The sequence below is a fragment of the Rhinopithecus bieti genome, unplaced genomic scaffold, assembly GCF_001698545.2.
Source record: "Rhinopithecus bieti isolate Rb0 unplaced genomic scaffold, ASM169854v2 scaffold_21726, whole genome shotgun sequence".
NCBI lineage: Eukaryota > Metazoa > Chordata > Mammalia > Primates > Cercopithecidae > Rhinopithecus > Rhinopithecus bieti.
In genome coordinates, this window is record NW_016811100.1 from 2,778,330 (window position 1) to 2,802,256 (window position 23,927).

General features: G+C 37.7%; 1 protein-coding gene across 2 annotated transcripts in view; it reads left to right on the top strand.

Moving 5' to 3' along the window:
- Positions 1-23,927, top strand: part of YTHDF3 (YTH N6-methyladenosine RNA binding protein F3) — a 43,663-nt gene that overhangs the window by 11,050 nt on the left and 8,686 nt on the right. For both annotated transcript variants that reach the window (XM_017893478.1, XM_017893479.1), the window contains one exon: positions 5,927-7,525. In XM_017893478.1, coding sequence (XP_017748967.1) covers positions 5,927-7,525 — 1,599 coding nt within the window. The remainder of the gene's footprint in view (positions 1-5,926; positions 7,526-23,927) is intronic.

Below are 23,927 nucleotides of genomic sequence, written 5' to 3' on the forward strand. Positions count from 1 at the left end.
AGATTTTAATTAAATATGCCATATAATTTGTGCATATAAATTTGAAGAATAATTTGGAAAACTCAAGTTGAGTTTGTCTGCTTGTGTGTTCGGGAAAGTAAGTTCTTAGCTATTTTTATCAGAGAAGTAATATAGAGAATTAAATTGTCGTTTTCTGCCTTTGTCATCACTGTCCTTAGTTAAGGTATTCATTAGTTCTGCCTATTGATGTGATTTTCTAACTAATAATTCTGTACTGCCACTCAGCAGTCTTAAAATCCAAGTCTGATTGTGTCACTGTAATGTTAAATAATTACTGTAGTTCCTTTTTTTTTTTTTTTTTTTTTGAGACGGAGTCTTGCTCTGTCACCCAGGCTGGAGTGCAGTGGCCAGATCTCAGCTCACTGCAAGCTCCGCCTCCCGGGTTCACGCCATTCTCCTGCCTCAGCCTCCCGAGTAGCTGGGACTACAGGCGCCATCACCTCGCCCGGCTAGTTTTTTGTATTTTTTAGTAGAGACGGGGTTTCACCGTGTTAGCCAGGATGGTCTCGATCTCCTGACCTCATGATCCGCCCGTCTCGGCCTCCCAAAGTGCTGGGATTACAGGCTTGAGCCACCGCGCCCGGCCTATGTAGTTTCTCAACAGTGAATACATTTATTATATGAATGCCCTTAAAGTGGTGGTTCCACTTCCCTTTCTAGCTCATCTTCTGCCAACTTTCTCCATCTGATTGGCAAAATAGAACTTACCATTATTTTATGCAAGTATAAATATTTTCTTAATGTTTCTTTCACGATCTCAATTTTTGTATGTATGTCTTATACAAACGTGTACACACACCTATGGCATTTCCTTCAGGAAGTCTTTTCTGATTTTCCAGTTATTTACTCCCTCTTCTTTGTACTTGTGTTTTGTTTTACTTTCTTTGTACTTCAGTTAGAGTGATTATCACGTTATAGGGTAAATAAGTCTTCCTCACCATACCTGTGAAGTGCTCCGGATTGGAGACCATGTTTTTATTTTTTGTCTCCAGTAACCAGCATGGTATCTGGCATATATAGCATTCATTATTTATTAAGTGAATGGATGGATTAGGTTATCTAATAGAATCAGAGAATGAAGAATTATGGTTGGTGAAATATTCAGGTTGAATATTATGACATTTTTCTTAACGACATTTTTTATGATTAGATATGCATAAATTATACTTTTAGAAAATTATACTAGGAGAAGGTACATAGAATAATACAAGCATTAAAATTAGAATGAACATCACTTAACTTTTTGCTTTTTGTTGTTAAATCAGAAGTCACTTCAGGAGTTTGAAGCACCTCAATTTTTGTGTGTGGGGGGGGTTTTTTTTGTTTTTTTTTTTGTTTTGTTTTGTTTTTTAAGAGGGTCTTATCTCTGTAGCCCACCCTGGAGTACGGTAGTGTGATCGTAGTTCACTGCAGCCTCGAACTCCTGGGCCCAAGCAATCCTCCCACCTCACCTCCCAAGTAGCTGAGTCTACAGGCATGCACCACCATGCCTGGCTAATTTTTTTTTATTTTAATGAGATAATCTCTTGTGCAGGCTGGTCTTGAACTCCTGGACTCAATTGATCCTCCTTTTCCAGGCTCCGGAGTAACTGGGATTACAAGCGCAAGCCACCGTGCCTGGCTTTAAGCTAAAAGCTTTTATAAGAGTTGCTAAAAGAAAAAAACCCAAATAGGTGACAGAGACTGAACATGGCTTGATTTACTTGTTGGCCTCTTAATTTGCTGACCCCTGAATTACACTATGGGTATAGACAAATTAAAAACTTTACGTGTAACTGTTGTGTAGAATTCAGCACTTGTCATAGTGAAATAAGAATATTCAATATAAATTTTGAGTTTAATTTTCTGAATGCTTTCTTATAAAGAATTAACATAAAAACTTCCTACTTTGTGTGCTTTTCCACTCCCACATCCAGATGAAGACTACTGAATCTGGATTGCATTGCCAACAATCAAAATTAAAACTTGGAAACCAGTTACCTTCATATTCAGCCCACCTTTCCTATGCATCTCCATGTGGAATTTATCCACTTTCCTGTATTATTTGTCTTTTCCATTTAACTGTAGATATTCTTTTAGAATGAGAATCTTATATCAATGTTTTTTGCAATGTATGCATTTGATTAGTGGTTGACATAAATAGTTAAAATTATAAATAAAGGATACATTTAACGGTTTAAAAAAAGGATGAAGACAGTATACAGTTTTATCTTTTTTTGGGGGGGGGGCGGAGTCTTGCTCCCTCGCCCAGGCTAGAGTGCAGCGGCCGGATCTCGGCTCACTGCAAGCTCCGCCTCCCGGGTTTATGCCGTTCTCCTACCTCAGCCTCCCGAGTAGCTGGGACTACAGGCACCTGCCTCCTTGCTCGGCTAGTTTTTTTGTATTTTTTAGTAGAGATGGAGTTTCTCCGTGTTAGCCAGGATGGTCTTGATCTCCTGACCTCGTGATCCGCCCGTCTCGGCCTCCTAAAGTGCTGGGATTACAGGCTTGAGCCACCACGCCTGGCCTTCTTTTCTTTTTTGAGACAGTCTCTTTTGTTGCCCAGGCTGGAGTGCAGTGGTTTGATCTTGGCTCACTACAACCTCTGCCTCTTGAGTTCAAGCGATTCTCCTGCCTCACTCAGCCTCCCGAGTAGCTGGGATTACAGATGTGTGCCCCCATGCCCAGCTAATTTTTGTAATTTTGGTAGAGATGGGGTTTCACCATTTTGGCCAGGCTGGTCTCGAACTCCAGACCTCAGGTGATTTGCCTGCCTTGGCCTCCCAAAGTGCTGAGATTACAGGCGTGAACCACCGCTTCCAGCCCAGTTTTATCTTTTAATCAGTTAACGTATATTCATTTATACTAGATGAACTTCTCATTTTTATTAAACTTTTGAGAGTTTTATATCACAATGACTTTTTGTCAGTATGAAGCACTGAGTACTTTTCATTTTTAGTAGATACTTTAGTGATCAAATTGTACACATTTGTGTGTGTCATCTTCATAGCTTCCAAAGTTTAGTCATTAATTTTGTCGAGATTTTTTTCTTCAAGAACTATTGTTGGTGTATTTGAACTTCCCTCAGGCTTTTCTTTATATATATATTTAAATATAGCAGTCAGTACTTCCAATATTGATTTCTGTAAGATGCTACTATTGCAGTTTTAAACATGCTGTTGATTCCTTTCATGTGAATATTGTGAGCATTCTTTGACTATATTTGCAGTTAGAGTTACTAATTATCCATTATAGCTGAAGAATGTGTTCAGTTAGTAAATAGTAACACATGAATTTTCCAGTTTTAAATATAGTCAGCCCTCCATATCTGCAGTGTCTACATTCACGGATTCAGTCAGTTGTGTATCAAAAATACAGTTGTCTCTAGGTATCTGTGGGAGATTGGTTCCGGAACACCTAACAGATACCAAAATCTGCGTATGCTCAAGAACCTTATATAAAATGATATAATAGTTACGTGTAACCTATGCACATCCTTCTGTATACTTTAGATCATCTCTGGGTTATTTATAATACCTAATACAGTGTAAATGGTTATACTGTATTGTTTAGGTAATAATGACAGGAAAAAGTCTGTATGTGTTCAATACAGATGCAACTATTCATTTCTTTTTCACAGCTGTTTTCAATCTGTGAATGGTTGAATCCGCAGATGTAGAACCCACTGATACGAAGGACTGATTGTGTTGGAAAAAGAAATAACAATACAACTAGCAATAGCCAGGAAATCGTCAGAATTATTAATTTAAATGTAACCTCTATTACATTATATTTATATTTGGTTGCTTTTTTTTTTTTTTTTTTTTTTTTTTGAGAACGGAGTCTCGGCTCTGTCGCCCAGGGAGTGCAGTGGGCCGGATCTCAGGCTCACTGCAAGCTCGCGCCTCCCCGGGTTTACACGCGTTCTCCCTGCCTCAGCCTCACCGAGTAGGGCTGTGGAACAGCAGCGCCCGCCCACCTCGCCCGGCTAGTTTTTTGTATTTTTTTAGTAGAGACAGGTTTCACGTGTTGGCCAGGATGGTCTCAATCTCCTGACCTTGTGAATCGCCGTCTCGGCCAGTGCTGGGATAGAGCTTGAGCCACTGCGCCCGGCCTAGTATTTGGTTCTTAAGTTTTATTTTAGTCCATATCAGAATCATCTTCAGACAATATGTTAGAGTTAGGCTTTCCATAGAGCAGAGACAAGTTAGCAAGAGTATATGCAAATACTTTGTGTAGCCAAGTTAATTTAATAGTAAAACAAGTAAACTTAGTAAATAAAACATCTCAGTTTTTCATGATACAGCCTTTCAAAAATAATTGAAAATTAGTTTGCCAGTAGGATCTGTGATGTTATTGTCACATATTCATGAGTGGAAAAAAGCAGGCCCACGAAATAAGTGAGCAAGAGGTAACAGTAGGAAGAAATGGATTAAGAACTTTAGCTCCCAAAGAAGCTTTGACTGTCTATATAAAATTAAATAACCCTTCAAAAATGGCTAATTGAAACGCTTGAAAAGTAAGTACCAGTTGTACTGACAATGATTAGTGGATTTTTTTTCCACTTTGTGTAAAATCTACAAATTGTTGAAGCTCTGTTGCAGTGCTTTAAATCCAGCACGTAAACAGCACTTTGGGTGGCTGAGAGCCGAGGCAGATTGCTTGAGCCCAGGGTTCAAGACCAGGGACTGGGTCAAGCATGGTGAAATCCTCATGCTCTACAAAAAATCAAAAAATTGCTGGAGCATCGGTGGTGGACCTCTGTGGTCCCAACTATTCCTGGGAGCCCTGAAATGGGAGGATTGCTTCAGCCTTCGGGGAAGTGGAGTGTTGGCAGTGAGCCAAGATAGCGCTGCTGCACTTCTGCCTGAGTGGACACAGTGAGGACTCTGTTCCAAAAAATAAAACCAGAATAAAAGCAGCACCCTAATCAAAGATCCGAAAATCTAGTTTCAGACGGGCTTTTTTTTTTTTTTGCCCCCTAAGAAGCTTGCTTCAAAGAATAAGTATTTAAAATATTTTGATTTATTTTTTATATTGTCTAGTAAGGCAAATTTGAGCTTTTTTTTTTTTCGCTTTAGTGAAATTTGGTGCCTTGATTTTGTGGCAGTTCACTAAATGATAAGTATAATGAAGGTTGATTGAATTTCAGTAATTCTGGAAAAAAATTTATATGAACTCACTATTTCTAAATTAAAAAAAACAAAACTGTTCTGTAATAGGTTTATTGTGTAAAATTTGGGGAAATGGAGAATGTAAAGAAAAACATGTCTGTTATTCCACCAGTAAGAAACTATGATAAGGAATTTTGTTTTATTTCTTTTTGAAATAAACAAGGCAAAGCAAAACGAAAAGAAATTTGGATCCTGCTGTAGACATAATCTTGAATCTTCTCAGACTATGAGCATTTCTCCATTTTTTCCTTAACGAAAGTACAAAATGTAATGACTGAACTGGATTCCATCATATAGATGAGCTGTAATTCTTCTAATATTTGGCAGAGTTGTCTAGTTTATTTAATCCTTACATGTAAGTGATTGCATACATCAGTTGGTTAAAGTACAGCTGGCTGTAAATCGTAATTTTGTGTCCACAAAGTTTATATATTAGCCGTCTGTAGAAATTAAGATATTTTTAAATTGTGACAGAGGGCCTGGCTCTTCAAACAAAAATAATGCTCATTATACTCTCATCCCTGAAAAAAGCCTTATAGGTTATTTTGTATTAAATATTTTAAGATGTGAATACTCATCAGCAAATTTTTCTGTTGATAAAACTGGATTTGAAATTTTAATTTTGTTTATCTAGAATAGGTATATCTTTTATTTTCATTTACTTAAAACTTCTTGATTTTAATCTTTCAGATTTCTTTTTTTGCCCTTTTAAGAGGACATTTCGCTACTGATTGTGATATTTTGTTTTGCAGAGTAATAGCTATCCACCAATGTCAGATCCGTACATGCCTAGTTACTATGCTCCATCCATTGGATTTCCATATTCTCTTGGGGAAGCAGCGTGGTCCACGGCTGGAGACCAGCCTATGCCATATCTGACAACCTATGGACAAATGAGTAATGGAGAACATCACTATATACCAGATGGTGTATTTAGTCAACCTGGGGCATTAGGAAATACCCCTCCATTTCTTGGTCAACATGGATTTAACTTTTTTCCTGGTAATGCTGATTTCTCTACATGGGGGACAAGTGGATCTCAGGGACAATCAACACAAAGTTCTGCTTATAGTAGCAGTTATGGCTATCCACCTAGTTCTCTTGGGAGAGCTATTACTGATGGACAGGCTGGATTTGGCAATGATACTTTGAGTAAGGTGCCTGGCATTAGCAGTATTGAGCAAGGCATGACTGGACTGAAAATTGGTGGTGACCTGACAGCTGCAGTGACAAAAACTGTAGGTACAGCTTTGAGCAGCAGTGGTATGACTAGCATTGCAACCAATAGTGTGCCCCCAGTTAGCAGTGCAGCACCTAAACCAACCTCCTGGGCTGCCATTGCCAGAAAACCTGCCAAACCTCAACCGAAACTTAAACCCAAGGGCAATGTGGGAATTGGGGGTTCTGCTGTACCACCACCTCCTATAAAACACAACATGAATATTGGAACTTGGGATGAAAAGGGGTCAGTGGTAAAGGCTCCACCAACCCAACCAGTTCTGCCTCCTCAAACTATAATCCAGCAGCCTCAGCCATTAATTCAACCACCACCATTGGTGCAAAGCCAACTGCCTCAACAGCAGCCTCAACCACCACAACCACAGCAGCAACAAGGACCTCAGCCACAGGCCCAGCCTCACCAAGTGCAGCCTCAACAGCAGCAGCTGCAGAATCGCTGGGTAGCTCCTCGGAACAGGGGAGCAGGCTTCAACCAGAACAATGGAGCGGGCAGTGAAAACTTTGGTTTAGGTGTTGTACCTGTCAGTGCTTCACCTTCTAGTGTAGAAGTGCATCCCGTGCTGGAAAAGCTAAAGGCCATAAACAACTATAATCCCAAAGACTTTGATTGGAATCTGAAGAATGGACGTGTGTTTATCATTAAAAGCTACTCTGAGGATGACATACATCGTTCCATTAAATACTCTATCTGGTGTAGTACTGAGCATGGTAATAAGCGTTTGGATGCAGCTTACCGTTCCCTGAATGGGAAAGGCCCACTCTATTTACTCTTCAGTGTGAATGGCAGTGGACATTTTTGTGGAATGGCTGAAATGAAGTCTGTTGTGGACTATAATGCATATGCTGGTGTCTGGTCTCAGGATAAGTGGAAGGGCAAATTTGAAGTTAAATGGATCTTTGTCAAAGATGTTCCCAATAACCAGTTACGGCATATTCGCTTAGAAAATAATGACAACAAACCGGTTACCAATTCAAGGGACACTCAAGAGGTACCCCTAGAAAAAGCTAAGCAAGTGCTTAAAATAATTGCTACTTTCAAGCATACCACCTCAATCTTTGATGACTTTGCACATTATGAAAAGCGTCAAGAAGAGGAGGAAGCCATGCGTAGGGTAAGAATATAGTAATTTTTTGTTTGGGGTCTTTGTATTGCTGGTGGGGTGCATGGATGGGTATTCTTGAATGCCTGTTAGTATTCTGAGTTTAAGAACTTTCTGTGAAGGAAACCAACTACTTAAGAAACAACTCTACAAACACCCTTGAAGGTATTGTGTGTGTCCTATATGAGCTGTTTCTTTCCTTTCCTAGGGTAACTCACGCTGAGTTAGCCTCTTGCTCATTCTTCATACTTCCTAGATGATAAAGGCCATTGGGCCTCATTGTTTATCATCAAAGCTGAATGAATTTTGGCATTTGTAACTAAACAGACTTTGTAAACTAACCAGGGTCTCTAATTACTAATATTATTAATCATACTAAGATAGGAGAAAATGTATTTAGAGTTTGAAACAAAGAATTTTTTTTTTGAGATGACATCTTGCCATGTTGCCCAGGCTGGAGTGCAGTGGCTATTCACAGGTGCAGTCATGGAATATAGCCTCAAATTCCCGGCCCCGAGCAATCCTCCTGCCTTAGACTCCCAAGTAGCTGGGACTACAGACCTGTGCCACTGAACCTGGCACTTAAAACACGTTTTATTTATTTACATTTTATATATTATTTAATTTTTTTTCAGATAGGGTCTCTCTTGTCCCGGCAGGAGTGTACTGGCGTGAACATGGCTCACTGCAGCCTTGATCTCCTGGGCTCCAGCGATCTTCCTACCTCAGCTTCCCGAGTAGCTGGGACTGCGGTCACATGCCACCATGCCCGGCTAATTTTTGTGTTTTTTTGTAGGTAGAGGGTTTCCCCATGTTGCCCAGGCTGGTGTCCTGAGCTCAAGGGATCTGTCCCCACCCCTCTGCCTCCCAAAATGTTGGGATTACAGTCCTGAGCCACTGTACCCGGCTGAAACAACTTTTAAATAAATGTTTTACTAATTTTGTGTTTATAAGAAATTACATGATACATATATATATTTTTTGTTTTGTTTTGTTTTTTTTTTTTTTGAGATGGAATCTCTCCCTGTCACCCAGGCTGGAGTGCAGTGGTATGGTCTCAGCTCACTGCAACCTCCACCTCCTGGGTTCAAGCGATTCTCTTGCCTCAGCCTCCCGAGTAGCTGGGATTACAGGTGCCCGCCAGCACACCTGGCTAATTTTTGTATTTTTGGTAAGACAGGTTTCACGATGTTGGCCAGGCTGGTCTTGAACTGCTGACCTCGTGATCGGTGCACCTCGGCCTTCCAAAGTGCTGGGGTTACAGGCGTGAGCCACCGTGCCTGGCAAAATATGTTTTTAAAACGTAAAACTTTTGAAGTATTTTTGTAATTTTTATACTTAAAGCACTTGTACAAAATACAGGCTTTGCAGAATTTGATTCCTAATTCTGTTATGTACCCTCTGTAAGACTGAGGGAGACATTCCTGAAATAAAACATGCTGTTTATCCTTGTATTATATTGGCCAGAATTTTTTTAATTTTATTTTTTAAAAATATCTTACCAAGTGGCCCATATGGGGATTAGCCTCCCAAATATTGGCCAGACTTTGATCACAGGGCCACAAGAGTAAGTTCAACTAGGGAATGTTTTCTCTTCCAAACGGTAACGTAAAATTGGGGTTCTATTTTTAGGTGGAAAGAGAAAATGGATGGGCTTTTCTATAGGGGATACATTTGAATTTCTTTTGAAACTTAGTAGGGGTTAAGTTAGAAGCTCCTCTAGTAAATAATGCTTGTTACTATGGAAAGCATGTTCTTACAGAATGCCTGTTCCTATGTAGAAATTAAGATAAAGAGGTAACTTAATTTAACTCTGTAAAATGTCAGTGATTTGTTTCTGTGTGTGAAGCTGAATATCTTGTCTTCATGGTTGTGTGCAGCAGAGGGAAGTGTTTCAACATTTCTCGGAGGGAAGATGTTGGAATAATAACCCCAGAGCAGTAGTTTCCAAACCTTAGTTCACATAAGTATTAATTGGGGTGTTTATTGAAATAGTAGATTCTTAAGACCTATCCCTTGGTATATTTGTTAAAGGAACTTGTAGTGTACTTTTTAAGTATAAACTACTCCAGGTGATTCTGGTGCTAGTTATTGATTGCTGTGTTGGATTGTTAGAAACTTTGCTTTGGAGTAATTAATACAAATGACTTTAAGGCTCTGCTGAACCTTTTAGATGGGTTGCTGAATATAATTGTGTTTTGTCCCACTTGAATGTGGGAAATGAGAGAAATGGGATCAAAAGTAGTTACTGAGTTTCAGTTTAGCAGTTGAGTAAAGTGGTCATACTGTAACTGCCATTACAAATAGCGCGTCAGGAGAAATGATTTGAGGTTTGAAAGGTGGGATGCAAGTTGAGACTTCATTTTTAGATTGTGCTGATTTTAAGGTACCTTTGAGAAATACAGGCAGCAAAATCTCTGATTAGGCAGTTAGATGTTGGAGTCACAGATATGGGGACCTTTTGTTCTTAAACAGTTGATAGTATGGAAGTGGGATGAGCTTACTTAGGACAAAGGATACATGGCAAGGAAATAACTTTTCTTTCGCCCACCACTGAGGAGATAATCACCCTTCTGTCTTTTTTTTTCCTACCCAACTTGAAAGTTTAATCCTAGTTTTGTTATAATGTATTTGGTATGTTAATATTATGTAGTTGTTTTAGGAAATTTTTAATGACAGGTATATGTTGTAGCTATATTATGATGTATATTGTAGCCGTATACACAACAGTGATTTAAACTTTAACTTTACCCTTATATTGTTTCATTATTTTGTTAAATAAAATTTATCCTAAAGCTGCCTCCTTACATATTTTAAGTCTAGCCTAAAGGTTTTTCTGTACATGGCGAACTATAACAAGTGGAGGTATAAACAGACTGTAGCCTACTCTTGGTGCCAATCGCCAAATTTTGGCTGAATCAAATGTAGCCAACTGTTCAAATAAGGCAGATGCCAACCTGTAACCAATCGAGCTGTTGATCTCACTTCCGTTTTCTGTACATCACTTTTCCTTTTTCTGTCTACAAATCTTCCACCACAGGGCTGCACTTGAGTGTGAGAGCCTACTCTGGCTGGCTTTGTGATTCGTGAATCATATTCATTGCTCAATTAATCTCCTTTCAATTTAATTCGGCAGAAGTTTTTCTTCTGTCACATTGCTGCCACCCTTTTTAATGCCTAACACACCTTTGACGGCTCTGTTTTGAATCTTATTTAACTTATTATTAGTAAGCCTTTAGATCCATAAAATGTCTTTGGTCAGAATATGTAAACAACCATTTAGCTAGGTATAGAATTCTTTCTAGTCAACAGGCTTTTCACTTAAGGTACTATGTATAGGCTTTGCTTTTTCGTTAAATGGTTTTATATTATGGAAAATTCTGAGGCTAGCCTACATTTTTTGTTTGTAAATAGCTGTTTTTTTGGTGTGTGCACAAAAGATTTTTATTTTTACATTGTGAATGTAAATGTGAAAACGTGTACAACATGAATATTGTTTTCTGTAATCCTTTGTCTGCAGGCCACTTTTTTCTATTAATGTCAACAAATTTGTTGAATCTTTGTCCTTGAGTTCTGTTGGTTCTTTATTCTTTTTCTCTTCTTTTGGAGGATTTGATTTTTCCTGCTCACTAATTTTTCATGTGTATTTGATTTGTGATGTTTCTGTGATTTGTGAGGTTTTGCATTCTTCACTGATAGTATTTGTTTGCTTCTGTTGTCACATCCAGCTCCCACTCTTAACTCTGTTTTCTTAATGGAATCCCTTGATCCTAGAATTCATCTTGATTTTATTGAGCACAAAGGACTGTTTAAAACTTATGTCTGCTTTCTGTCCTTACTGTTTTTTAGAAATTTTATATCTTTTCTTCTAAAATAATTAAATATAATAAAATTGTAAATTTCCTTGACCTGCCAGTTTATAGTCAAGCCCTCTCTCTCCCTCTCATTACTGAACCACTGATTGGTTGTTTGTCCCTATAAGACATTTTCCATATTGTCATAATTGAAATTATGTACTATATGATCTTTTAAGACATTTATCTTTCACTCATCATGGTATCTTTGCAATTCATCTATGTCGTTGTATAACTCAGTTCTTTATTCCTTTGTATTACTAAGTAGTTTTCTATTACATGGATAGACCATTGTGTCTATTCCATTCATTCTTTGAAGGATATTTGGGGTGTTTTCCTTTTGGGGGGTAACGTAAATAAGGCTCCTATAAGAATATGTGTATACTTAAAATATGTGTATTTTATTCATAAAATTCATTCGTACAATGAAATTCACTTTTGGGGGGTGTACAGCTCTGTGAATTGTAACATGTAGATTTGTGTAACCACATTATCAGTTAGGATACAGAACAGTTTCGTCATCCCCCAAATCCTCCCTTATATACTAGCCTTTTGTTTTTCCATCCTTTCCCAAGGCCTAAGCCCTGGCAGCCACTCATCTGGACTCATAATTTTGTTATCTCCTTTGTGGTTGGGGGGAGGCTTCAGGGCTATCCTTTGGGCTTTTTGTGTTTAGTCATTGAACCAGTAAGAGGATCATTGAATTCAGTTACTTGCCTCAAAATGGGTACTTTTACCTTCCCCACCCCATTTCTTTCATTGCTGGGTGCTAGTTGCATATACCTTTCCCTTTGCAAATGTGGAGATGGGAGAATCATGCTGTAAATTGATTTTACCAGTTAAGTGATTCACCAGTCTGTGGAGATTTAAAAGGGAAAGCCAGTTGTGCTAGGTATTTGACTGTCCGTTAAGTTTGAAATCACTGTGTTAGGAACCAGTTTTCCTTGCTTGTTAGATGGTTAGCATATAGGGTACCATGTGTTTTTGTCCAGTTTTCTTTCTGGTACTTTAAGCCTTGTGTAGGCAGAATTTGTATTTTCATTTGTAGGTTTTCTCTTTGATATGCTTGTGCTTCAGCATAACTGCTTTCAAATACTTTTATCATTTTAGTGCTGAAGGAAGGATGTACTGCTGTCTATTCTAGGTCCTTCTTCACTTCATTGAAAAGAAAAAATCAGTGGTATTTTGCTAGGATTTTCTTTACTACGTATGCTTTTTTTTTTTTTTTCTTAATAAAAGTAGTTGTAAGTCATTATTAGTGTCTAGTTTTAATATGGTCTTATCTCATGTATTTAGCTGGAATTTCTCAAAGCTTCTGGTATGTAGATGTACTGTATCCCCAAGTGGGTATCTTGGAAGCCTTGGGTAAAGGTTGGGTTTCATAAACAAGACACAGGCAGCACTAATTGCAAAAGACTGCTAAATGTGATTAGATTAAAATCTGTCCATCAAAAGATGCTTTAAAGAAAGTTTAAGAGGCCTGGCTGCTCATCGTGGCTCATGTCTGTAATCCCAACACTTTGGGAGGCCCAGGCGTGCAGATTGCTTGAGGTCAGGAGTTTGATACCAGCCTGGCCAACATGGTGAAACTCTGTCTCTACTAAAAATACAAAAATTAGCCAGGCACAGGCATGGTGGTGCGTGCCTGTAGTCCCAGCTACTTGGGAGGCTGAGGCAGGAGAATTGGTTGAACCGTGGAGGCAGAGATTGCAGTGAGCCAAGATTGCACCAGTGCACTCCAGCCTGGGTGATAAACTAGACTCCGTCCAAAAAAAAGAAAAAAGAAGAAGCCATGTTTTTTAAAAGACTAAAAGAAATTTGAACATAACTGACTAAAGATTTGTGTCAAGAGTATATAAGCTAGTGTGGTGGTGCATGCCTATATTCACAGCTACTCAGGAGGCTGAGGCAGGAGGATTGCTTCGGCCCAGGAGTTTGAGACCAGCCTAAGTAGCGCAATGAGAACCCATCTCTAAAATAAATGAATATATATTTTAAAGAATTTATATAGAAATTCTATGTGTTTAAGAAAAGATAACCCAATAGAAAAAGTCAAAGATGTGAATAGGCATTTAATGAGAGAAAAAACATGGAGCTAATAAGAATATAAAGGCTTACTAAAAATGAGGGAATACGAGTCAGGACTACAGTGAGAATATTTTATATCCATTCATTTGGCAAAATTAAGTTTGACAATATCAAGTATTGGAAAGACTGTAGATAACAAGACCTCTTACACAGTTGCAAATGGGAATCTAAATTGATAAAGTCACTTCAAGAAGCAGTTTTGTATTTTCCTGTAAAGTTGAACATACATCTACCTTATAATTCAGCAGTTATTTTCTGGGTTGCATACCTAATAGAAACTTTCATGTATAAGAATGTTAGGAGCAATCAATAGTTTTTTTTTTTTTTAAAGGCAGCAGTTCAAATGTCCATCATTAGAAAAATGGCCAAATATATTGGTGCCAAGATAATAGAATAGTTAAACTGTAGTTACATGCAAAAATATTGGTGATTATACTTTTGCTTCATCTTTTTGGTTGTGAATAAACTTTTTAGGGGAGGCCGGGCATGGTGGCTCATGCCTGTAATCCCAGCATTTTGGGAGGCCGATACGGGTAATTCACCTGAGGTCAGATGTTCGATAGCAGCCTGGCTAACATGGTGAAACCCCTTTTCTACTAAAAATACAAAAAGTTAGCCGGACAAGGTGGCGCATGCCTGTAATCCCATCTGCTTGGGAGGCTGAGGCAGGAGAATCGCTTGAACCCAGTAGGCGGAGGTTGCAGTGAGGCGAGTTCGTGCCGTTGCACTACAGCTTGGTCAACAAGAGCAAAACTCCATCTCAAAAAACAATAAAAATAAAAAAAATAAATTTTGGGGGGAATAAGAATATGTGAAACATTCATACCTTTTATCCAGATTCACTTATTATTAACATGCTTCCCCATCTGCTTTATGGTTCTTTTTGAACCACTTGAGATAACTTTCCCCCCAAAAACTATAGTGTTTTTTTCTATAGGAAAGAATAAGGGTATTATCTTGCATAACCGTAATATTCTGTCAGATGATCCATGAAATTGCTTATTGCTTTCTTCTAGTAGAGAATCCAATCTAGGATCAGGTAAAGGATCTAACTTGGTTACAACAATTTTGAATAATAAGTTTAGAAGGGTTATACTAACCTGCCTTCCCCAAGTTTGGGGAGATTTTAACTAAAATTTACATTGAGGTCTATAGTTACTGTATCTTTCTATCATTTCCTACCTGTGTTCATGTTTTTCTTTAAATTCTTGAGCCTGATTATGACAACAAATAAGGACTTTAAAAATCTAATTTCATCTCTTGTCATTGCTAGATATTTTTTATTGACTGATTATTTTGGCAACAGGAGTTCCTTGGCTTGCCTTGGCAGCCAACAAGGCTCTTCCTGTGGAGGAGCCAACCTGTCATATCCTGTCTGCTTATATAAAACTTGGAATGTCAGGTCCTCTATTTCAGAGTGAAGGGTATTGGTGAAGCATTAAATTACGGGAGAAATCCATGCTAGTTAATATTTGTATTACATTTGAAAACATAATTTTAATATATTTGAGTAAAATCAAGCTTGATGAATGAGTTACCAGTACCCCATTAAAAGTAGTAGTAATTCCGGCAGTGGAAGATTATTAAAAATACAAAGCAAAATTGTAATTTGTATTGTTAGGAAGGATTCCTGTGTAAAAAGAACAGAAAACCAGAAAGTGTTATTGGAAATCAGAAACATAATTATCAGAATTTAAAAAATCTGAGTAACCACATTAATAAAATGTCATGTTTTAGATCCAGTTGATGATCTGAAACTTCAGAATAGAGAAAAATTTCAAATGCGCAGCAATAGAGATGAAAATACAGAATGGGAAAGATGTGATGGAAAGAGAGGTGCTCTTCTATTTCTCTAAAAGAGTGTTAAAAGAATACAAGAAACAGTAATCGAAAGGAGGAATGATTAAAGAAAACAGATAAATGTTTTCAAATGGAATGGGCTGTAATCCCAGCACTTTGGGGAGACCAAAGCAGGAGGAACACATGAGCCCAGGAGTTCAAGACTACCCTGGGCAACATAGTGAGACTCTCTGTTTACAAGAGTGGGTGTGTGTGTGTCAGGGTCTCACTCCCATCGCCCAGGCTGGAGTGCAGTGGTGTGATCATAAGTTCATTACAGCCTTGACTTCCCAGGCTCAGGTGATTCTTTACCTCAGTCTCCCAAGTACCTGTGACTATAGGCATGCACCACCACGCCCATCTAATTTTTCCTTTGTTTAGTAGAGACAGGGTTTTGCCATGTTGCCCAGGTTGGTTTAGAACTAACAGACTCAAACGCTCTGCGCGCCTTGGCCTCTCAAAGTTCTGGGATTACAGGCATGAATCACCACACCTGGGCTTTACAAAAAATTTAAAAATTAGCCAAGTGTGGTGTTAAGTGCCAGTATTCCCAGCTACTTGGGAGGCTGAGTTTGGAGTATTGCTTGAGCCTGGGAAGTTGAAGCTGCAGTTAGCCATGATTGCACCACTGAACTCCAGCTTGGGCGACGGAAGTCTGTCTCTTAAAAAGAAAAAAAAAATTAAAGGCTGGGCATGGTGGCTCAATGCCTGTAATCACAGCACTTTGGGAGGCCAAGGCGGGAGGATCACTTGAGGTCAGGAGTTTGAGACCATCCTGGCCAACATGGTGAAACCCTGTCTCTACTAAAATTATAAAAATTAGTGAGGTGTGCTGGCAGGCACCTGTAATCCCAGCTCCTTGGGAGGCTGAGGCAGGAGAAGGAACCCAGGAGGCGGAAGTTGCAGTGAGTTGAGATTGCGCCACTGCACTCCATCCTGGGATACAGAGCAAAGACTCCATCTAAAAAAAAACAAAAAACAAAAAACAAAAAGAAAAGAATTAAAAAGGACAAAGACAAAATTTTAAAAGCTTCCTGAGTAAAAGACAAATTACCTACAAAGAAAGGAGAATCAGACTGTCATCAGAATTCTATAGCCCTGGATACTCAAATTTAAAATCTTTATTTTTGGGTTGAGAGGGGTGGAGAGGAGTGGTTTGTGGAATTTTACCTGTAACGATGAGTGTTTAATTATATCAGTGAGGTGGGTTGGAGAGGGTTGGGGGAGTAAAAGAAATATAGACTTAAAAAAAGAAATGTAGACTTAAAAGAGCTTAGCCACATGCTGTTCATGAAAACTATACTTAAAGTGTTTCAGCAGAATGAAAAAGAATTCAAGAAAGAACAACAGCCCGTAGCACCTGGTTATACTAGAACAAATATCTCTTAGCAGGGACCCTATGTGTGTTTTATGTTACACAGGTTGACATTGTTTATAGAGGATCAGAACTTTTGGCCATCTCATCCTGCCTGCTTAATTGGCATTATGGTCCTTCACGCCTGACAATGTGGGCCCTTGGTTGGGAACCACTGACCTTGGAGAATTGAAGGAAGCTAAAAAGAAATAAAATTTCTAGATAGCCATTGTCATATTGGAAGCTAACTTCTGAAAGAGCGGGGTTGACTTTGCTCTCTGCTGAATCCCTAGCACCTAGCAAAATGCTTAGCACACAGTAGGTTTGAAGTAGACATTTGTTAAATGTGTAAATGCTTTGAAGAATCTCTTCCCATTTGCAAAGTATGAATGTCTGTAGGATTTTTTCTTTTTTATAGGTGTAATCACTGTGTTACTTGATCAATGAAGTTATGTAAAATGCTGTCTGTTGGTGTTTTTCATTTGTAGAAATAGACAGTAGAATATGAAATATTTAATTATATTTAGAACAGAATGTTATGAGATGGAATGGGATGAGTTTAAGGAAGAGTAAATCACTTATTTTCTAATCTTTCTGACAGTAGCATAATTCTTTAAAGATATATCAAGGAACAGTACCTTAAGCATAGTGTTTCAAATAATAAGCATAGCCACTGGAATAATTAAAAATAGTGTGGCTTGTAGTACAGGAGAGAAGTGGGATATACCATATTCACTGTGATATGGTAAATTACTCATGTGCAATGGGAATCGATAGTGTCTGAATTGATAAGCAATTTTTGTATTAGTATGCTATTTCAATTTATAATGGCAACCCCTCAGAGGAACTGAATAATGGAAGGGAAAAGAAATATAACTTAATAAAAATCCTGAGTATATTTGTCCAGTATAAATTCAAATAATCTGCATAGCAGTAGAATCTACTTTTGACTATTGAGGTGATTCTTTGTTTTGATATTTTTCCATTGTTGTAGTGAATGTGAGTCATTTAAATCCCCCTATATTCCTTCGTTCTTGTAAATCTTCATTAGTCAGGAAACATAATCTGAGACTATTTTTGGTTCAGTTACTCTTTTAATTCCACATAGGAATAATTAGAGTTTTCAATTGCCTGTAACATTGAGATAAACTTTCAAATCATGGCATTATTTATTCCCCCAGAAAGAGATGGAGCCCTGCAGTTTATGCAGAAATAAGCAAGGCATAATTATAGTAAAATCTCTAGAATTTTCTGTGTATTTTAGTTTTTTGTGCTGTTACATAGTTGGGCGTTTCTTTTCTTTTCTTTTTTTTTTTTTGGATACAGAGTCTTGCTCTGTCACCCAGGCTGGAGTACAGTGGCACAGTCTGGGCTCACTGCAGCCTCCACCTTTGGGATTCAAGTGATTCTCATGCCTCAGCCTCCCGAGTAGCCAGGACTACAGGTGTGGGCCACCATGCCTGGCTAATTTTTGTATTTTTAGTAGAGATGGGGTTTCACCATGTTGGCCAGGCTGGTCTCGAACTCCTGACCCTCAGGTCATCCGCCCACCTCGGCCTTCCAAGGTGCTGGGATTACAGACTTGAGCCACCATGCCTGGCCAAGTTGGGCATTTCTGAAGATTTAAGTTTTAGTGCCTGATACAATTTTTTTCATATTTGGAATAACTTTGAAATGATGTTAGGTCTATCTCAGAGTACTCAACTTTGTGTTAACATTGAAGAAATTACTTCAAAAATAGTTATACCTGTGACAACAGCAAACGTTTCCCTGGCAGTTTTAATGATGTGGGTTGAAATCTATCCTATTACCCTTTGGTAAATTTTCTATGGTTATAGTTCTCTGTTGCTGAAAAGTTGATTATAATTAACAGAAACAAATTTAATATGTAAAATCTACTTTTCCTTTGCTCATTGTAAAATTTGAAGAATGTTTTCCTAGAAAGTGAAGTTGGGCCCAGGATGTAACACTTTTGATACAATAAACTTTTATGTAACATATTTAATTAAATAATATTACATATTTAATTAAATAATTCCTTGGTAAAAACATTGAGTGGTATTTTGAATAGTCAAGATGATTGAGTTTTTACTTCAGTGTTACTCTATTCTGAACTTGGTAAATATTTTTTATGAGTTAGAATTGGAAAGGGGGTGCTTCAATTAACATATTGATTTGTTTTTATTTTTTTCTCAGATTATTAATAGTGGTTATGTTTCAATGCTGATAACTGTATCAAGTTAATCATAGATCTTTGGGAGATACTTCTTCTGTACTATAATTGTGAGGTCATTAAATTGGACAGAATTTCATTTATAGTCATTTCTTGGTATATACAGGGATTACTCCAGGACCCCCGTGAATACCAAAATCTGCACATACTCAATCTCTGCAGTTGCCTCTCCCTCTATATAGGCATGTTTTACATCCCTTGAATACTGCATTTTTTATCCCTTTGGTTGAAATCATTATAAGTGGACTCCTGCAGTTCAAACCAGTGTTTGTTAAAGGGTCAGCTGTGTTTCATTTATCTTTTTCTTCAGCAAATACATAAGCTGAGTAGCACATATATTTAACCTTAGGTGGATATGAAATATCTTATGTTTCCACAAATAAATTATTAAGTTATTCCAGTTTAATAGTTTTTTTTAAATGTGACATGCAGTTTCTTAAAGTATGTGTGTCCAAGAAAAGAAAATATTTTTTCATGAATAGAAAGCTGTATTTACTGAAGATAAGAGTTGCTCTTCCATAAGGGTCGTTTGAGGTGCTTAACTGACTTTACCTGTTTCTTGGAATGGCTTAAACATTTTTTTTAATTTATAAAAATCTGTTGGGTATTTTACCCTACTCGTACATGAATACTGTTGAAGTTAGGGAAAGATATCAAAGCTCCATTCTCTGTACTTTGGCCTTTGTTGTATTAAATGAGTAGGGATAGTGTTTGGTCTGTTGTGAATTGCTGTCTCAGTTACTTGTGACTGCCTAATAAATTTCTCCAAAACTCATTGGCTTAAAACATACAATTTACAGTTTTTGCATGTCAGAAATCTGGGCACAGCTTGTCTGGGTCCTCAGCCTTAGGGCCTCTCACAAGGCTGCAGTCAAGGCTGGGCTTGAGGTCTCATTGTGAATACTCTGCTGATGAAAGATATGCGTCCAAACTCATGTGGTTGTTGGCAGAACGGTTTCTCAAGGGTTGTTGGACTAAGATCCTCACTTCCTGTTGGCTGTATGCCAGAGCCTGCCTATACTATTCCTTGCCACATGGGACTTTCCCATAGGAGGCTTGCTTCATCAAAGCGAGCAAGCTGAGAGGGCAATAGAGTAAGCTGAGGAGACAGTAGCTACCAGGACAGAAGTCACAGTCTTTTGTAACTTAATTACAGAAGTGACACCCTTTCGCCTCTGCTGAATTTTTTTCAAATTTTTCAGATTTTAAAATTTCTTTTAAAACTTAATTGTTAAATTTCTTTCATTTTTTTCTTTTCTTTTCTTTTCTTTTTTTCTTATTCTTTAATTTGAGATACTGGGGATTGAACCCCTGCTGAAATCTGTTGATTAGAAGCAATTCACTCATTGGGTCCAGGCCACACTTGGGGGAGGGGATTTATAAGGGTGCAGATACCTGAATGCAGAAACCATTGTGGTACTGCCTGCCACAACTCTTTTGAATCTTTTAATGGGTGGACCGTATGGTTATATCAAATCATGCTACCTGATTTGAATTTGTGGTGGTCTGGCAGTATTTGTTATGATTATCAGGTCTTCAAATTTTTATTTGTAAACCAAAAAATTAGATTAAAGCCTTATTCAATTTAAAACATGTTATCTTTATTCCTAGCAAATACAATTTTGATTGGGAGTTTCAGGGTGTCAAGGTGAATTTTTAGTATGGGCCTTGAATGATAATATGTAGGATTTCATAATAAAGTCAAGACAGGCATTCAGAGCCTAGGGTATTGTGATATGTTGAAGTAATCTAAAATAGCTAAAACTTAGGGAAAGGAGGCAGTACAGAAAAAGGGATAAAAGATAAATCACAAGTTGAAGACATTTTATTCAGCAGGCATTTTTGAACATGCTAGACACTTAAGGGATAGAGCTCATTAAGAAAATTTCTGTCTTCAAGGAGCTAAAGTCTGATAGTATTGAGGAATCATTTTTAAAATTTTTAAGCAAGGAAGTTACATGCAAATTAGGTATGTTGAAGTGTCACTGTAGAAATATCTAAGCCTTCAATCAAACAAGGATTGCAAAAAATGAGAGAAATATCTAAGCCATTGCATGTATTTATGTAGAGATTTACAGCCAGGTGTGGTGACTCATGCCTGTGATCCCAGGATTTTGGGAAAGTGAGGCAGGAGGTTTGCTTGAGACCAGGAGTTCGAGACCACACTGGCCATCACAGACCCTGTCTCTATATTTAGAATAAAAAATAAAGATTTACATTATGTTTTTAATTACATAGGAAATTATGTGAATGCCAGTAAAACCTTTATTTTACTACTATTTCTTCATTTCGTTAACAGTTAGCATAAGTAACATTATATGCATAAAATTGTACTTATAGTTGGTCTCTAGTTAATAAATATAATTTACCAGATGTTGAGTTAATCATTTTCATTATAGAGAATCCTCACCAAACTTTACATTGCACTCTAATTTCTGAGTGAAATTGACTTCGCTGTTTTTGGATGAAAATTCTGAATTTATTGAAAGATGATTCAACTCTGATATTGTCTGCATTTGACACGCTTGATATACTTTCTGCTGAATTAGAAATAACTTGAGGTAATTAAAGAAACATAGTGAAAATCTACAATTAGAGAACTAGGCTATAAAAACTATTAGTGAACAATTCTGCATGTGAAAGACGGTCTAGAATATAATAATTATTTTATTTTATCAAAAGAGCCCAAAGTTTGGCATCCCAAATAGAATTGCATATGCATTCCTTTGCTTGGCTTTAAGAGCCTCTGTTACCAGATCTTTTTTCCTGAGATTTCTTGCAGCACACATCTTGTATTCTAATCAACCTGTGTCATCATATATTTAGATACTGCAAGTTCTTTTCTTAACTGTGTTCCCTCATTCAACAGATAAATAATAAAGGGTACTGTAAACCACCAAAGATAAATAACCCTTTGTAGAACTCAGTCTACTTAGGAAGCCAAATGTTTATTTCCTCTCTGGAGAATTTTGCAATGCTAGAGCCTCATTAAAATGTAAATATAAGTTGAAGAAATCTGAAGAGTTGATTTCCAAAACAGAACATCTCCATCCCCAAAACAAAATCATTGTCCTTTCCCCGATAATTGTATAGTTTTGAAATTAGTTTTACAGTGCGGAATTGGTTTGTTTCCTTTACAATTTTGTCTTTCGGTTTTTTAATGCCAGAGGATCCATCCTGTTGTTGGGACAGTGCATGCTAGAAGCTTATCTAAGTATTATAGCACTTTAAAGGTGGACATATGTGCAGGCTTTGAGCAGCTGGGGTTTTATCCATCTGCTACTGCCCTTGTTCTACTCTTTTTTTTTTTTTGAGAGGGAGTCTCACTCTTGTTGCCCAGGCTGGAGTACAATAGCATAATCTTGGCTCACTGCAACCTCCACCTCCTGGGTTCAAGTGATTCTCCTGCCCCAGCCTCCCGAGTAGCTGGGTTGACAGGTGCCCGCCACCACACCCAGCTGATATTTTGTATTTTTATAGAGACAGGGTTTTCACATGTTTGTCAGGCTGGTCTCAAACCCCTGACCTCAGGTGATCCACCCGCCTCAGGTTCCCAAAGTGCTGAGATTACAGGCATGAGCCACCGCACCTGGCCCTTGTTCTACTCTTTAGCATGAATTTTTTTAGACCTATCAGCCACCTATGCAGATTTCATTCCTGGTAAGTTATTAATTTTCCTAAATAATTGAATCTATTAGATGTTTTAATTTCATTGTTCGTTTATGAACGTCTTCTTTTCTTGAAACACGCACACTGTGATTTTTATTCTTAATTTTAAAATGCTGTCTGCTGGGCACAGTGGCTCACGCCTGTAATCCTATCACTTTGGAAGGCCAAGGCACATGGATCACCTGAGGTCAGGAGTTCTAGACCAGCCTGGCCAACGTGGTGAAAACCTGTCTCTACTAAAAATACAAAAATTAGCTGGGCGTGGTGGCAGAAGCCTGTGATCCCAGCTACTCAAGAGGCTTGAGACACGAGAATTGCTTGAACCTGGGAGGCGGAAGTTGTAGTGAGCCCAGATTGTGCCACCGCACTCCAGCCTGGGTGACGAGTGAAACTCCGTCTCAAAAAAAAAAAAAAAAAAATGCAGTCTGATATATTCCCTGGCTTTAACTTTTGGGTGAAATTTCAGTAACACTTTTATCCTCATAAACAATAAGGATAAGCAGGGCAACCATTAAAATAGTAATACCTTATAGAATATATATACACACATATACATATTTCTGCAATAGGGTATTTGTTATTTGGTAGTTGTATGCAAGTTGTAGTTTACTAAATTTAGTGATTTTTTAAAACTTTATTTTAAAATAATTTTAGATTTACAGAAATGTTTCAAAGATTACAGGGAATTTCTGTATATTCTTTATTCATTTTCCCTAATATTAACACACAATCATAGTACATTTATTTAAACTAAGAAATGAACATTGGTACAATATTAACTAAATTACAGAGATTTTCCACATTTTCCCGGTTTTCTCACTAATGTTGTTTTCTTTTTCAAGAACTAGTCTGGACACTAACATTGATTGCATTTAGTTATCATGTCTCCTTACTCTCCTCTAAGCTGTTACAGTTTCTCCGTCTTGCTTTGTTTACCATTACATTTTTAAGGAGTACTTGTCAGGTATTTTGTTAAGATATCTCTCAATTTCTGTTTGGCTGATATTTTCTCATGATTAGACTAGGGCTTATGGATTTTTGAGAAGGATACCACAGAAGTGATGTATCCTCTTCATGTCATCATGTATCTTATTACTAGCGATCTTAACTTCGACTGCTTAAAGTGGTGTCTGCTAGGTTTCTCCACCATAAAATGTTCTGTTTTCCCCTTTGTGTACTCTGTTCCTAGAGGCAAGTCATGCACTGTGCAGCCCACACTTCAGGAAATCAAACCCCACCTGCCGCAAAGAGGAATATCAAAGACTTTGTGGCATTTTTTGTTGTTTATCACCCTTCTGTTTGTTCTTTTTTCTGCTTCTGGAATATTCATTTTTGTCTTGGATCTGTCTTTTTTTTTTTTTTTTTTTTTTTTTTTTT